A 17,288-nucleotide genomic window follows, 5' to 3' on the forward strand; every position below is an offset into this window, starting at 1 on the left:
CAAATCAACACAGTGCAGTAAGCTTCTTTCATACTGAACTAAAACTCTGACTAGTATCCCATTATAAATCTCAAGCAGAGCATACCCATCGATTCAATGTTATATTATGTAAATGTTGATTTACCACTGATCAATTGATTCAATGAGTCTAGTCTTATTTGGGATTAGAAACAGACTACTGGACCATATCTTGCCATTTGTAATCAAGTGCTCTCTGAAAGCATACAATACAAATGATCTAATATGTTTATTTGAAAGCAAAATCTGTTTTGGTGATTGAAACACTAAAAGGAGGAACAGCTGTTTTGTCAGCAAAGACAGATTGTATGGAAGTGGCAAATATCAAACCACAGATAAAAACCAGCATTTACTTCTGTTCTATTTAAATTTTCCATAAAAGTCTGCACAAGATTCAGGAAGACACAGCATACTTAACATCAAGTAATCATTACTCCTGCCTGCCTGATGTGTTAAGGCTTGTGTATGCTTACTATTTTTAAAACACCCTTTAAAAATAAAAATCAGCATCTTGTACCATCTGTACAATAGCTTTTTGCTTCCTTAGTACATTTGCTGAAAAACGCTCAAACTGATTTGCCAATTATATTTCCTTAAACAGCCAAGGCTTTTGAAGAATATGTAAGACAAAACTTACCATCCATAAATTCAGTACAAAGGGAAATCCTGTTTTCTACAAAAAAAGCACCATAGAATCCTATGATGTAGGATGAATCACACTACAAAAGAAGGCGAAAAAAGAGGCTATTAATGTACATTTGCAGAGAAACAACAGGCAAAGTAGAATTAAAATACAGGTGTTAAGGACACATACCTTGTAAAGAATTTCTAATTCTGACATAATCTGCTTCTGAAGTTCCAGTGTAATATCTAAAGGGATCACCTGGAAGTAAATACTGAAATATTACTGCTTGAGAAATTAGGTGATGCAGCATGACCATTAACTAGCCTATCACCCTATTCCTTCTAATTATTATGTTTTTACAGCAGTAAGGGGTTTTCTAAGCAACACAATATTCTGTCCTACCAAAACCAAAGTGAGCCATCAGAGCCTATCTAGTTTGCTGCTGTCAAGCTAGTTTTAAGTTTATTCCTTCACAGGCTGAAATCCAAGTTGAATGTACCACTTGAGTCACTGCCAATGGCCAGTCAGGAAGTGAAGGTAATCTAGTCCCTGGCAATGATAATAAATTGTTAACAAAGTTATTTTTGTCCACATTTTCATATGTGAAGAAAAGAAAAATGTTTGAAGGGTAAAATGAAATATATTGCATTTCAACACTATATACCTTACATTCATCTTGTACAGGACATGCACATAATGGCCGAATTCCTGTTACCTAGCATAGAAAATCACACTAGAACAAGGATTTAGTGAGTCAGCTCCTCTGTAAATTCCATTATTCAAGTGGGCGTACTCCTGCTGCTATTTTATTGCACTTAAGTAAATTGCAACTAGGTTAGGCCCATTTGAATCAATGGAATTACAGAGGAGATGATTCATCAAATCTCCACTGATTCAACAGGCCTAGTGCAACTTACTACACCAAGCAACTGGATTTCAGTCATTATGTAAATAAACATTTGTATGGCATGTTCATGCTCTACCACTGTGAATCTCTAATTGCTAGGCAGTACTGTACAACTTTGTTGTGGGTTCCAAAGACTTTACATAAAAATTCTTTGAGACTGGTTTATACAGCAAACTCCCAGCTCATTTGGAAAAAAGCAAAAGTCCCTCCCCATAAATGAAGAAGCTGGTCATTTCCCCTCTAAATGAAATAATGTAAAATCAGTAGTAATCTATAGTATTACTATAGATTAGTTGTGATTTGAGGCTGAAGCATATCTTGCAGTTAACAGCCTACAGTCCATGAAGGCATGGTTGCTAACACAAATAAATAATACACATCAATATATATACATATAACCCCCCCCCACACACACACACACAACACAGACAGAAACCTATACCTAAGTCTACATTTTACAGTATTGATGTCTGTCTAAATGGGGGGGGGGAGCATAACCAGTTTCTAGTACGAATTTGCTTTAGGGTTATTTATAAAAGCTTTCACTAAACTAAATTGTAACTGCAATAGAAAGGCTGCCAAGAAAACATTTAACACATTTCTCCAGATCAATAGTCATTTGCCAACAATATTCACTTACATTTTTTCCTGGGTGGAAAGCTTAAAACAAAGTAACCTGCTGGAACACTATATCAATTTTGTCCATTAAAAGAGCAACAAAATTTAACCCTCTATATCATGTCTAAAAGAGACTGCTTTCTAATTCTGCAATTCTGCTTGAAAGCAGGTTTCCATTGCTACAAAAGGTTTAACTCAATATTGACTGGGTTTGATGTCATGGAGGGGACAAGCTGCATCAGCTAAGCTATGAACAAAAGAAGGGAAGTCCCTATGTTGTTCTGAATTACAGGTAAATTGTTTTTAAAGAAGGAAACAGGCTAAATCCAGCTTTATACAAAATGGCTGCCAATGACTGCTACTGGAAAATATATTCCATTTGGCCACTGTCCACTTTAGTGTGTTTCCAAGTAAATGCTCATCACAAGGATTAATCCCCAGTCTCTCCACACTAGATAAAAGATAAGGCAACAATAGGCCAAAAGGAATCTCTACCATGCAAACCAAAGTGGCTATTTTACCTGTAATAACTTTGATAATGGCTAATTCATCAAGCTGGTCTTAACACAATTGTGCTTATGCAATTTTCTTTATCTGATAATAGGAAATGGTAGGAAATTCAGATTTTATTGCTAGGATGGAGAGTTGCATATGCATATGGGGGTGGTGATCAGGGAACTGGACTACAACTCCTAGAATCTCCTGGCCAACATGGCACACTAGCCATATGATCTGGCTTGGCCCTGAACATATCTGAAGTAACTGACTCTGAGCAACACAACACTAAGACCGATTTCCATTACTCTCAATGAAAAAACTGGGAATCAGCTCAGGTTTGTCTTTACAGAATCACTGAATAATTATGTTGGAAGGGGCCTATAAGGAAATCAAGTCCAACCCCCTGCTCAGTGCAGGAATACAAACCAAAGCAGATTTAACAGCTGGTTGCCCAATTTTCTCTTGAATGCCACCAGCATCGGAGCTCTGACCACCCCCAGAGAGAACTGGTTCAATTGCCATACGGCTCTAACAGTTAAGACGTTTTTCCTGGTATTTTACCTAAATCTGGCTTCCTGTAGCTTGAGCCCATTATTATGTGCCCATTAGGACTGCAATATTTTGTTTGATATATTTATTTGTGTGGGAGTGAATCAGGAAGAGCAGCAAAAAAATTAAAGATTTGAGAGAAAAAGTCCACACTTCAAGTATGTGCCCCATTTCACAACTTAGAATGGACAGCATGTCTCCCAGCCCGCAAATGATTTGCCTCTTTTTAAATCAAGCAAAAGTGGGAAATGAAATAGCGAACAAGTTCCTATGTACAAAGACTCTAATGCAGCATACTTCAAGGATGAAAGGGTTAACCCTATGAGAATTACCTGAGCCCATTTTCTCTACTACACCTTCAGGACAAATAAGGATGAGTTGTCAAGTTAAATACAAGCAGTCAAGTGACTGAATTATAATTTACTCGGTGCTCAATTTAAATTAGTGGAGGCTATTAAAATATACAGTATAGCGATGGCAATTCATCACCAGCTGTCATGGATGACTTCATCTATTTGCTGGAATGGTGTGCACACCACTAAAGGGAATGAGAGCAAAATCACAGGTCAAATTAAGCTGCAACTCCATTTTAATTCACTTATTTAATCTATGGCAACATAATTGTCTTTTACAGTATGTACAACTCAGAGGAAATTTGGGAGTATGATAGTCAGTATACAAATGATTAATCAAATGGACCATTTAAATGCTATATTCAGAGCAAAGGAAACTCACTGTAGTTGCAGCATGGCATGCAGCCACAGAACAGTATGCAAGTAATGGGCTGTTTTTACATCCACGGCATGCCTTCCCACAACAGAGAATACGGCACATAAGGTAGTAATCTAGTAAGACTTCCCATATCCATTGAAAGGAAAGACAACCAGAAGATAATAGCTCACAAAGTTCAATTTATTATTCTCTCCACCCAAGCTATAGCATATCTAATGCATATGGAAATTTACATACAGGAGCCAATGACATTGATTGTATGGAGGAATTATGGTTTATGGAGTTAACACCTAGCTTGTAATATCTGTAAAGTGGTTAGAGAATTAACATGGAGTCTGTAAAATCTTATGCCTATGCTGAACTGCCTAGGCCTGAATATTTTGGGAACAGTATAACAACGGCATGCCATCTTGAGATCAGAAAGTTGGAGAAAACATCCTGACCTTGATACGGACGGGGGGACAGACTGTTGATGAATACGGTTGCACCTGAAACATAGTTAATTAGCCTTGCTAATTAATTAGTACAGCTAAAACCAATTAAAAGCCGCTCTCAGACTGGTGGACTCTTAGAACTATGGACTATGGGATAATAGGATTTAAGGAAGATAGTTAGCAGTTTCATCCTCCATCTTGGATCAGCATCATGGCTTAGCACAATCATGTTGTGCTGATGGTGCTTGCTATGAAGAACTCTGTATGGCCTGTAAGTACAACTTAGGTACAGCCTTAGGGGGAAAAAACCCAAATGCACAGTTACAAGATGGAGATTTCTTGGCTCAATACTGCTACATGTGAGAAGGATCTTGGGATTGATGTAAATTAAAAGACGAATATGAGCCATCAGTGTGATGTGACTGCAAAAAAGGCAAATTCTATTTTAGGCTGCATTAACAGAAATATAGTCTCCAAATTCTGTGAGGTACTAGTTCCCCTCTATTAAGCACTAGGTAGGCCTCATCCAGAGTTTTGTGTCCAGAGTTGGACTCCGCACTTCAAGAAGGCTGCCAACAAACCAGAACAAGTTCAGAAGAGGGCAACAAGGATGATCAACGGACTGGAAACCAAGCCATACGAGGAAAAACTGAGAGAACTCAGCATATTTAGCCTTGAGGGGAAAAAGACTGAGGTGAAATATGGTAGCACTTTTCAAATGGTTGTTGTGGGTTTTTCGGGCTCTTTGGCCGTGTTTTGAAGGTTGTTCTTCCTGACATTTCGCCAGTCTCTGTGGCCGGCATCTTCAGAGGACTGGAGTAGGAACTCTGTCCATGCTGTGTTTGAAATGCTTGAAAGGTAGTTATAGAGAGGAAGAGAAAAATCTGTTCTTGATCATCCCAGAGTGTATAGGACACATAATAATGGGATCAAACAACAGGAAGTTGGATTTAGGCTGAATATTAGGAAAAACTTCTTAACTGTAGGAGCAGTACAACAGTGAAACAAATTACCTGGGGAGGGTAGGTGGTAAGCACTCCAGTGCTGGAGGCATTCAAGAGAAAATTGGACAAACGTCCGTCAGATCTGCTATGATTTGAATTCCTGCACTGAGCACGGGATTGAACTCATTGGCCTTATAGGCCCCCTCCAACTCAATTTTTCTATGATTCTATTCCCTCCCTTTGTACTTCACATTTGCCTGGAGGTACAAAGACTGTCTTTTGGATGCCACACTTAAGAATGAAATTTTGTTGTTGCTTTTAGCATCTTTTGCTAACCAGTTCATTCTCAGCGTTTGACTCCCCAGTGCCATCCATTCAATTCTTTGCTACTTATCTGTATTCTTCCTGCATAGCATGGTCTTCCTTCCGCTTCCTATATCTGCCTTTTTCTGTTTTTAAGTCTTCTCTGAGCTTTTCGTGAAGCCATATTGGTAGATTTGCTCTCTTCCATTTTTTTAAAATTGTTAGTAGAAATTCCTTTCTAAGAAACTCCCATCCATCTTGGGACTCCTTTTCCTGGTACGATTTCCTGCCATGGGACCCTACCTATCATAGTTCTGGGTTTATTAAAATTGGCTTTACTAAAATCCAGCATATATGTGTGTGACAAACCCAGACCTACTGGGATATGTCACACAGTTACACTAAGCTGCCACCAACCATTCCCTATAAGAAGTCACACAGACCAGGGATGGATTTTTAAACAATAAAAAGAATAAGGTTTATTTTAAATACACACAGGGAAAAATAAACAATCAGGTGAATAGGATAAAGTAACGTGGCTTATCCTCACTCATACAAGCATACAGTTTGGTTCACCCAGAACCCTTAACTTGAAGCACAGACCCTGAACCTATCAGTTCTGGCTAACCAACAGACACCTGAACCTATCAGGTTGGTACTCTGACACACAGTAGTACCCTGTCTGACACACAGACTCCCACAACAGCTTCTTCTTCCCAGCTGCTGCTTCGTCACAACCCAGTGTCTCTCAGTGTCTTACTCTCACCACACAGGCATCACATATTTATACAGTACAGCCCCTCCTCCTGATGTCCCGCCTTCCACTCCCCATAGGATGGAACTTTCCCTCCAAACCCATGACAGACAGGTAACATCAGTGCTGTATGTAACACCTCCCCTCTTTATAAGTTGTTTTGTAGGGGGAAAGCTAACGTGCTTTTCACCAAAAAACAACCTTGATAAAACACACAACAACAGTTATACATACCATATTATACTTACTTATACTTACATTCTAAGTTAACCATAGCAAATAGGCATTTAAACATTTATCATATACAATACATCCATTTTACCTTTATTCATACAAACCAAATTCAAAACCAGGTACATTTAACTTTTGTCATCATTATATACACATAGTCCATGTTCTTTCGCCGTCTTCATTCTTCAGGTCTTCTTGATAAGGCGTCAGCAACACAGTTCACTGACCCTCTGACCACCTTCACTTCAAAGTCATAGTCCTGTAGGTTTAAAGCCCACCTCATAAGTTTGCTATTGTGGGTTTTCATTGTCTTTAACCATTGCAATGGTGAATGGTCAGTACACAGAATAAAATGTCTTCCCCAGATGTAAGGCTTGGCCTTCTGGATCGCGTAGACTATGGCCAAACACTCCTTTTCCACGGTTGCCAAATGTCTCTCACCTTTTTGAAGTTTCCTACTCAGGTAGGACACTGGATGCTGGTCACCATTCTCATCCTCCTGGCACAGAACTGCTCCTACGCCGCTGTTAGACGCATCGGTGTAGATGATGAACTCCCGGTCGAAGTCTGGAGCCCGCAGGACTGGATAGTTGATTAGCGCTTCCTTCAACCTCTGGAACGCCGCCTCACAGTCGCTGGTCCACGGGATGCGGTCATCAGCCTTCTTCCTCGTCAGATCGGTCAGCGGAGCCGCAATCTCGCTAAACCTCGGGATGAACTTTCTGTAGTAGCCCACCAACCCAAGAAATCATTTGACTTTTTTCTTGGTGTTGGGTCTAGGCCAATCACGAACTGCTTCTATTTTGGCCTCCAGGGGTTTTATCATTCCTCCCCCTACCATGTGACCCAAGTATTTTATTTCGGGGCTACCCAGCTGACACTTGCTGGCCTTTACTGTTAGCCCTGCTGCACTTAACCTCTGCAGCACTAACTCCAGGTGTAACAGGTGATCTTCCCAGGTATTACTGAAGATCCCTATGTCGTCAATGTAGGCCACTGTAAAGTCACTGAGCCCTGCCAAGGTCTGGTCCATCAGCCTTTGGAATGTGGCTGGTGCATTTCTGAGACCAAAGCTCAGGACTCGAAACTCATAGAGACCAAAAGGGCTGCAAAAGGCAGTCTTTTCTTGATCCCTGGGATCAATTCTTAATTGCCAATATCCCTTTACCAGGTCCAATGATGAGATGAACCGACAACCCCCTATGGTTTCAATCAGGTTGTCTAGCCTGGGCATTGGGTAGGCATCAGGAGTGGTTACACGGTTTAATTTCCTGTAATCAACACAAAACCTAATGCTCCCATCAGGCTTGTCCACAAGGACTATCGGAGAGGACCAAGGACTAGACGAGGGGACGATTATGTTCTCCCTCAGCATCTCGTCCAGCTCCTTCCGCACCTTGTCCCTATAGGGTCCCGTTACTCGGTATGGGGATACTGCCTGCGGGGGTGCATCCCCTGTGTGGATCCGATGCATCACTCCCTTCACTATCCCCGGCTTGTTGGAAAACACCTGTTGATATTTACTAAGCAGCATTTTTAGTTCTTGCTGCTGGTCTTGGGTGAGTGCAGGACTGATCTTTACCTCCTCTGGGTTGTATTTTACTTCCCCTCTACCCTCCCAGAAGGGTAATTCAGCTTCCTCACTCTCAGCTGCTTTTATCGCGAATAAAACCCTCTGTTCTCCTCTGTAGTAGGGTTTTAGGGCATTCACATGAACCACCCTCCTTGCTTGGTTCTCCTCCTGCTCTATTAGGTAGTTCAGGTCTGACATCTTGGAAATGACCCTATATGGTCCTGCCCATTTGAGCTGCAATTTATTCTCTCTGCAGGGCCTAAGCCAAAGCACTTCCTCCCCTGGGTCAAAGTGCCTCTCTCTAGCTTTGTGGTCATACCATGTTTTCTGTCTGACCTTCTGAGCTTGCAGGTTTTCTGCTGCCAGCTCTAGATTTCTCCTTAGGTCATTCATTAAGGTGTCTAGTATGTCACAACGTCTTGTGGGTCATCCTGGGTGATCTGCTCCCAATCTTGCTTGATCAACTCAAGGGGCCCTTTCACCCCTAAGTGTGCAGCAGACATGTCAGAGTGACCCTTCTGTAAGATCATGGGGCGATACTTTTCAGGTACCACCAGCTGACTTCTGATCCCATCTCCCCCTTTTGAGATATTCCTCAGGGTCTCTCTATATAAAATCCCCTTTTTCTCCAGAAATCTCACTGGGGTTTCAGGTGTTAGCTGGGCGTCAGTCACCTGTTCAAAACACTTTTGGAGAGTGGCGTCTGCCTTTTGCTCCTGTCCAAATCTGCTGTCTGTGGTTAAGGTTTCCACCACAGCTTCTGAACTCCCCTCTGCTTCCGTCTCTGGCTCATCATTACCCCCCTGAACTGTCCCTGTGGTGGCTTGTGAGCGTGTAATCACTAGCACCCTTTTCACATGTTCAGCCAGGTCATTTCCCACGAGCACGGCTGCTGGCAGAGTCGATGAAATCGCTAGCCGCCAAACTCCCCTCCAGCCTTGAAAGTTGACAGGTACCTCTGCTACTGGCAGAGAGATTACCTGCCCCTCAATCCCTGCCACCTTCATGCTCTCATTTGGGATTATAAACTCCCTAGGAATAATATCTGGATGGCACAGGGTTACCTGGGAACAAGTGTCCCGCAGCCCCCTATACTGACGGTCAAGTATTCCTACGTCCACCCCTGCTGTCTCAAACAACTGAGAATCTGTTTTCACCAGCAAGCAGCGCTTTACCTCTATAAGAGGACCATTTTCCTCAGCTTGATCAGCAGAGGTAGCTGTTCCAGACTGAGTAGTCATGGCAACAGGCTCCCTCAGTGACACTGAGCCTTGCTCTTTCTGGACACAGAACACAGCTTTTGGCTTGGTCCCACTAGACTCCTGAGGCACCATTCCTTTTAGCTGCTTTAATTTCTCACACTCTGAGATTAGATGACCCTTTCCCTGACAGAAATAACATTTTCTGGTGTATTTTGATTCTCTCTCATCTTGTTTTGGTTTTCCCTCCAAAATCTGAGGTCTTGGTTTCATGTCTGAGGGCTTCCCTTCACCATGGGCCCCTCCCCCTTGCTGGCTTTTCCCTGGTCCCTGAGAGTACTTGCTGTAGGTTTCTTTGGGTTTACCTACAGATTTCCCCTCACCCAAGGGCTTTCTTATTTGGGAAATAAAATCTGCGATCTCTGCGGCTGCTGCCACAGATTTCGGTTTCCTTTCCCTCACCTGGAATTTCAATTCCCCATGCAGGACTGAATAGAACTGTTCCAGTGCTATCAAGTCTTTAAGCTGCTCATAGGTCTCTGTCCCTTCCTGCGATAGCCATTTCTCAAGCAGCCTCACCAATTGGGCCCCCACTTGGGTAAAAGTCTGTTCTGGTTTCTTGGTGAGGGACCTGAATCTTTGTCTCAGCTGCTCTGCATTTATCCCATGTCTGGCAAACACCAGTTTTTTAAACTCTGCAAAATCTTTCATCAGTTCCTCAGGCATCTCGGCATAAACCTCAGCCAGGCTACCACTGATTAAAGATCGCATGATGGTCATCTTCTCAGTTTCCCTCACTGAGAAGTCCACAAACGCTCTTTCCACTAAGGAAAAGAACACCTCAGGACAATCTCCCTTGTGGTACACAGGGAATTTCTTCAGGTCAGCCTTAGACAATTGGCCTCCCTCAGAATCCCTATTGTTATTATTGTTCTGGTTCATCAGTTCCAGTTTTCTTAATTCAAACGCCATTCTCTCTCTCTCCAATCTTTCCTCCCTCTCCATTCTCTCTCTCTCTAATTCAAATTGCCTTTGTTTCTCTCTTTCCCTTTCCTCCATTTCAATTTGCCTTTCCCTTTCCTCCCTTCTTTCTCTCTCTAATCTTTCCTCCACTTCAAATTGCCTCATCCTCAGTTCATGCTGTTGGGCTAGGAGCAATTTTCTGAGTTCTGGGTTCTGCTCTCCTGTGCTGTCACCCTGCACTGAGCCAAATTCATCCTCAGAACCTTGGTCAATCTGGGGGTCTTTCACTTCACTCATTTCGGCCATCTGGCTTCGAGTCAAGGGCATAATCCCCCCTCAGAACAGGCTGCTTTAAAAGTCAAGCCTCAAAATAAAACGACCACTTTTTTTCTTCTTGCCTCAGAACCAGCTCTCCCTAGAGATTGCTGCTGTTCTTCAGCACTAAACTTGCAACAGTATCGAGTCAGAGCCTACCCCCCTCTGCTGGGCCTCTCAGCTGGCAAGCTAGATCACTGTTACTACGCAGTTTTGCCTCAGCTTTTTCCCGCCAAAACTAGGCTGCCTCAGAGCACCTTAATCTAAGTCTCCCCAGTTGGCACGTTCTTCCACTAGTGCACCCCCCCGTGAGGTACACCTAGAAGATTACCTACGCGCCTCAGACTGTCCCTGACTAGACCCACCTTGCTCTGGGCACACTTGCCAAGGCTTTGCTGGACCGCTGGACAACTGGACCAGTCGTATCCCACACGCTGGACACCAATCAATGTGACAAACCCAGACCTACTGGGATATGTCACACAGTTACACTAAGCTGCCACCAACCATTCCCTATAAGAAGTCACACAGACCAGGGATGGATTTTTAAACAATAAAAAGAATAAGGTTTATTTTAAATACACACAGGGAAAAATAAACAATCAGGTGAATAGGATAAAGTAACGTGGCTTATCCTCACTCATACAAGCATACAGTTTGGTTCACCCAGAACCCTTAACTTGAAGCACAGACCCTGAACCTATCAGTTCTGGCTAACCAACAGACACCTGAACCTATCAGGTTGGTACTCTGACACACAGTAGTACCCTGTCTGACACACAGACTCCCACAACAGCTTCTTCTTCCCAGCTGCTGCTTCGTCACAACCCAGTGTCTCTCAGTGTCTTACTCTCACCACACAGGCATCACATATTTATACAGTACAGCCCCTCCTCCTGATGTCCCGCCTTCCACTCCCCATAGGATGGAACTTTCCCTCCAAACCCATGACAGACAGGTAACATCAGTGCTGTATGTAACAATGTGCAGCTACACTCTCTTTTGAAATTACAAAATTAAGTAGAACACAATCACTTTCCCCCAGAGTTCCTCTTGCTGCTACTTCTTCCACCCAGTAATCTCTATTAGTTAGGATCAAATCCAGGATAGCTAGTCCTCTAGTTTCTTCCTCCATGTTTTGTAGGAGAAATTATCAGCCATACAAGTCAGGAATTTCCAGGAAGGTTCATATTTTGCAGAATTTATCTCCCAGCAGATATCAGGATAACTGAAGTCTCCCATTACTACTCATCATATTTCTTTGAAATTCTTACAATTTGTTTTTCAAGTAATCTGATCAAATATAGGTTTCAGAACATTATCCAGATTATTTTGTGGCCATGAAGAATTTCAAAGGATTTCTTTTCCATCTCCATTTCATCTTCATCCAGCAGAGTTTTCTGGATTTTGGGAGCCAATTGTAACGTCATCCAGAGATCTGGTTGTACCCTTGTTAGCATGCTGCAACAATTTTGTGCAATATTATGAAGATAAAGTTCTCAAAGACCTAACAATGTTAGTCTATTTTGGTATGTATAAGAAAAAAGAAAAGAGGGAAGGAGGAAAAATAGAATTGTAGCTCATTAAAGACTATCAAATGTATTTCAGTGTAAGCTTGTGAATAAGACTTCACTTCCTCAAACACATGGAGTGTAGTATTATTTTTCAGGTGGGAACCGGAAAAAGATCGATGGACACAGGCAAATAAAATGTTGAAGTGACAATAGCATTAACAACAATAATGAACATTGAGAGTGTTAATAACATAAACATTGTGGCCATTATTACGGTGGTCAACTATCAGGTAAGTATAGGTTTGTTTTTGAAGTGCACAGCTGCTGAATCAGGCTTTTTTCTCCCTGAATCAACTTTGGATTTTGAGGCCAGAATCAATAATTATTTTTCTTATGCAAAATTGCAAAGATAACTTCTTATTAGTACACATAGTGAGCTAAGAAGCCTTGATCTTTACTTAAGCCTTGAAACACATTATGGAATTTGTGAATATAATCTACTTCATCTACCTCCCTCTCTGCACTTATCAGAGCAACATCTTTGCACTTCAAAGACAAGCCCGTGTGCACTTGATACACTGAATCACTCTAGTTATGGCCAGGATGTTTATATGTAGAGATGGGCACAAACCTCAAAAGGGGTAAGGAGGCTGGGCTCACAAGATGAAAACTATGATTGGCTGGTTATTAATATTCCCTTCCTGGAAACAGCATTGTGTTGTGGCTGCTGAACAACTCCAAGCTCTACTAACTTTTCTGAACACATTTCTTTCAGCCTGGATTGGAATTGAAACTGCTTTGCTCTCTATGGAACGTGGTAGGTGCTGGAAAAGAGACAGTAGACTACAGACCACATTCCTGTTCCTTCATTTCGATCTTACAGTGGTTTTGACTAACAATAAATATATTTCTGAGTTGGGATATGGGGCCCCTGAGGGGGCTTCCTTTCCTACCTGATGTTCAATTCCCATCATTTTTGTCATTTATGAAAAGTTTTGATATTATCTTTATTCAGGAGACATGGTTATTATCTGAGTTGTTATTAAATGGATTTACTTCATACACTCTCGCTGCAACTCCTGCAATAGCTAGAGGTCGTCCAAATGGAGGGTTGGCTTGTCTAATATCCACCTCAGTGGTCTGTGCTGTTTTACTACTACCATCTTTAAGATCTACTGACCTTCAAGGGACTGGGAAATTTTGGTTGTGAATGTTTATATTCTGCCTTATTCATCTCCTTTCTACTACGAGCATTGCTGGTCTGATTTAGAAATGTACATATATGATCTTGAGACAAAATTTCATGGAGCGCAAACAATACTGCTTGGAGATTTTAATGCACGTCTGGGCAATGGCCATTTTAGATCTGCCTATGCTGAGCATATTGGTGACTTTTATAATCAGTCAAGAAATACAAAAGACCCCCTTCTGAATAAGACTGGAAAAAGGTTTTGGCAGCTGATCGATAAGCTAAATCTGGTAATATTAAATGGTAATTTCCAAGGTGATGAATTGGGGGAGTTCACATATTTCACTAAAAATGGAGTTAGTTTGATGTTCAATTCCAGACAGTATTGCCAGAGGATTATAGCTTTGCGTCTTCACAATTGTGATGTGAGAGTTTCACATGGCTCTATATTATTCCTCATATGTTTCAATAACTACATGATAGTTTGGGTATGTAGGCTAAAGTGTAATTAATTGCCAGATTTTGTTTTGCTGTGTGTTGTCAAGTTGTGTCCAACTTATGGGGACCCTAATAGTGTTTTTTGAGATATATGAGTGGTTATACTCTTGCCTCACACACATACACAGTACGTTTCTCCAGCTTAGCTGGGACTTGAGTCCTAGCCCATCATCCTGCTATCCGTTAAATAACAGTGGCTGTCTTTTAAGCAGAAGACACTCAGCTATATCTCTCCCTTCCACATGACACAGATGAGACTTTGAGTTTCTGAAACATCAAGGTCTGCAGAGTTTTGGTCTTTGTTCACTGTCACTAGAGACACAAGTGACTTTGGTGGGCCAAAGTGACTTTTATTAATGAAGGCTAACATGCTAACCATGATTCTGCAATAACAGAGGTGGCTTTCTGAGTTACTCAGGAATCTCACCATCTGGTTTACTAGAATGTATTACACAAGGTACCGCCCTTGAAAGCAGTCTGAAAGGTTTGGTTAGTCTCTAACGGACCCTGCAAAGACTGCTTACATGGACAGGCTGATATGGTATTACTTCAGTACTTTAGCATTTATATTGACAGCCAGCTTTGTTTCAATTTCAATCATCTAGCTTTAATCTTTGAAGTCCTAAAAAGTGCAGTAATTTAACTGAAGATATGGGAATATTCTCCCATTATTATATGTTTAATTGCAACTTCATATTGTAGCTTGCTGTCTTTTCATCGTATTTGTTTTAAACTGTTTTCAGACACTTCTGCTTGTAGCACTGGAACAAAGACTAGGTATCAATAAAATGGAGATAAATATCTACCAGTTCTTACTCTGAAGTCCTCATCCAAGCTCCTTCCTTTCAAATACCCTCACTACATAATGCAAGCTGGCTGGCTACAAGAGACAGGGCCTTGGCATTTGTACAGTGGTGCCTCGCTTGACGAGGATAATCCGTTCCAGCAAAATCGCTGTAGAACGAAATCGTTGTCAAACGAAAGTAAAAATCCCATTGAAATGCACTGAAAATCGGCTCAATGCGTTCCAATGGGCGAAATACCTCAGCGTCCAGCGAAGATCCTCCATAGGGTGGCCATTTTCCAGTGCCTGTAATGCGAGGAATCCATCCTAAAACACAGCGGGGAGCCATTTTGCACAGCGGGCGGCCATTTTGAAGACCCAACGATCAGCTGTTTTGATCGTCATTAAGCGAAGCAGGGAACCGATCGTCGTAAAGCGGTTTTTCCCTATTAAAACATTGTATTGTGATCGCAAAAACTTCATCGTTAAGCGATTTCCTCATCTAACAAGGTAATCGTCAAGCAGGGCACCACTGTATTTTAGATGCTTAATGTACAGATAGTTTAAAAGCACCCAAAAAAACAACCACCTAGTCTCAATTTTTTTTTTCTAGTATAGGAGTACTTTTTAGAAAGTATTAGAGGTCAGTTCCACATTATTTGGCAGAAGAAAGTAGAAGTAACACTTCCACACAAGAAGATACAGATTTCTTAAAGTAATACAATACACTGAATCAGAATGCAATACACTATAGTAGCAGGCAATGTTAAGAAAAGTCTGCTGTTCCCCCGAATTTGCAAATGAAGAAAAAGTTTCTGTGGGGACAGGGAGAGCAAAGGAATCATCTTTAAAAGGAAGTCAGGAAAAAGATGTCAGAGCATACTCTAGGAACACTGAAGGTCTTGTTAATGGGACAGGCAAAGTGGTCCAGAATAACAACATTCTAGACATGGGTTCCTGCACTATCTGAAAGGGTTAGGGCAAATTTTCTGAGTATTCCTATGGAAGAAGGCTTTGATGACTAGAGAGTTCAATGCTGCTCCTATGTACTGAACCACAGGAGTTGGCTTTAGAACAAAATTGATCTGGTTAACATTAAGGCCCAGATCTTACAAGAGGTCAAAGGTGAACATTAGTACAGTATTTTTCTCAGTGAAGTATAATTGCTCCACACGGTGAAGTCAAGGACGAATGTTGGTTTCTTTCCCAATGTAGTATAATTTTCCCCACTAACATCTAGTTATCTGTGTCAGGAAAAACACAATTCCTCTCTCTCTCTCTCTCTCTCTCTCTCTCTCTCTCTCTCTCTCTCTCTCTCTCTCTCTCTCTCTCACACACACACACACACACACACACACACACACACACACACACACACACACACACACACACACACACACACACACACACACACACACACACACACACACACACACACACACACACACACACACACACTACCTGCTACCACAAACGCTGGTGGGCAGTTCTACAGTTCATCACAATATAAAGGTATCCCTTGCGTATGTTTGTATGCTATGACCTGGACTTGCTATGCTTTCAAGCTTGCTTTTATGGAATAAATCACACTAAGATCACTACAAAAAGAAGAAATGGGGGTTAAAAAAAGAACTTACCTTGACTGCTAATATTTTCCCACTGAGGACATGGTTTGCTCTGCATCCAGAAAAAAAAAAAACACGTATCAGTTGAACAGACAAAAAAAAATCACATTAATACTTTCATTTGAGAATTACATCCATAAACGTTTTCCAGCTAATGCTGCTTCTTAGCTATTCAACACGTTAACTGATTAAATCAAATTCTAGTTTCTATGAAACAGTCCCCTTAGAAGCTCCTTCTGTCTCTGGAACAGCAATCAATCCCCTTGAACATCTGAATGACAGAACTGAATAAAGTCTATTTACCATGCAACATGGTTTAGGAACCTGGCTGCAGAGCCAGAGGAGGGCAGTTCAATTCGACACTGTGTCTCCTGGGAGAAGAGCCAGCCTGTGTAATCATGGACAAGCTGCACAGTCCCAGGACGTTCCCAAAAGAAGCAAATAGTAAATCACTTCTGTGCATTCTCTACCTAGAAAACTCTGGTCACCATAAGTCAGAATTGACTTGATAGCACACAATTATTAGTAGTATTATGGTCAACTAAGAACCCAAGAAGATTCTCATTTCTCACACCTATCCAGAACTACAGAATGAACCAGTTACCAGGTACCACAATACATCTGTGAAGATTCTCAGTCATCCAGGTGAATACAAGGTTATCTGGAAGCTGAGTCATGGCAACCGGACTTCTTACAGTATTAGGTTGAAAAGTTTCACTACTCATCCAAGCAGACTGAAGAAGCTGCTTGGATGAGTAGCGAAACATTTCAACCTAATAAGAATGAAGTCCAGTTGCCATGACTCCCAGATACCACATTACACAGACTGTGTATGAGTTAGCAGGTCAGAAAATGTGCAAGAATAACCTAAAGGATGAAGGACCCACAACATAAAATGCAAAGGAACTCCCTAATCACAAAGGCTGGTGGACTGCAATCCTTGGTGACTTTGTTCCTATATTTAGGAAAGGAATATTTCCATGTCTTCTCGTTTCATATATGCCTTTGTTTTTAG

The 17,288-nt window shown here is 41.5% G+C and overlaps 1 protein-coding gene across 2 annotated transcripts in view; it reads right to left on the reverse strand.

Moving 5' to 3' along the window:
* Positions 1-17,288, reverse strand: part of MAP2K5 (mitogen-activated protein kinase kinase 5) — a 204,179-nt gene that overhangs the window by 119,030 nt on the left and 67,861 nt on the right. For both annotated transcript variants that reach the window (XM_072981835.2, XM_072981834.2), the window contains exons 9-11: positions 16,286-16,325; positions 833-901; positions 656-737 (exon numbers count right to left, since the gene is read on the reverse strand). In XM_072981835.2, the coding sequence (XP_072837936.2) occupies positions 656-737; positions 833-901; positions 16,286-16,325 (191 nt within the window). The remainder of the gene's footprint in view (positions 1-655; positions 738-832; positions 902-16,285; positions 16,326-17,288) is intronic.

Source organism: Pogona vitticeps, chromosome 12 (genome assembly GCF_051106095.1).
Source record: "Pogona vitticeps strain Pit_001003342236 chromosome 12, PviZW2.1, whole genome shotgun sequence".
Lineage (NCBI taxonomy): Eukaryota > Metazoa > Chordata > Lepidosauria > Squamata > Agamidae > Pogona > Pogona vitticeps.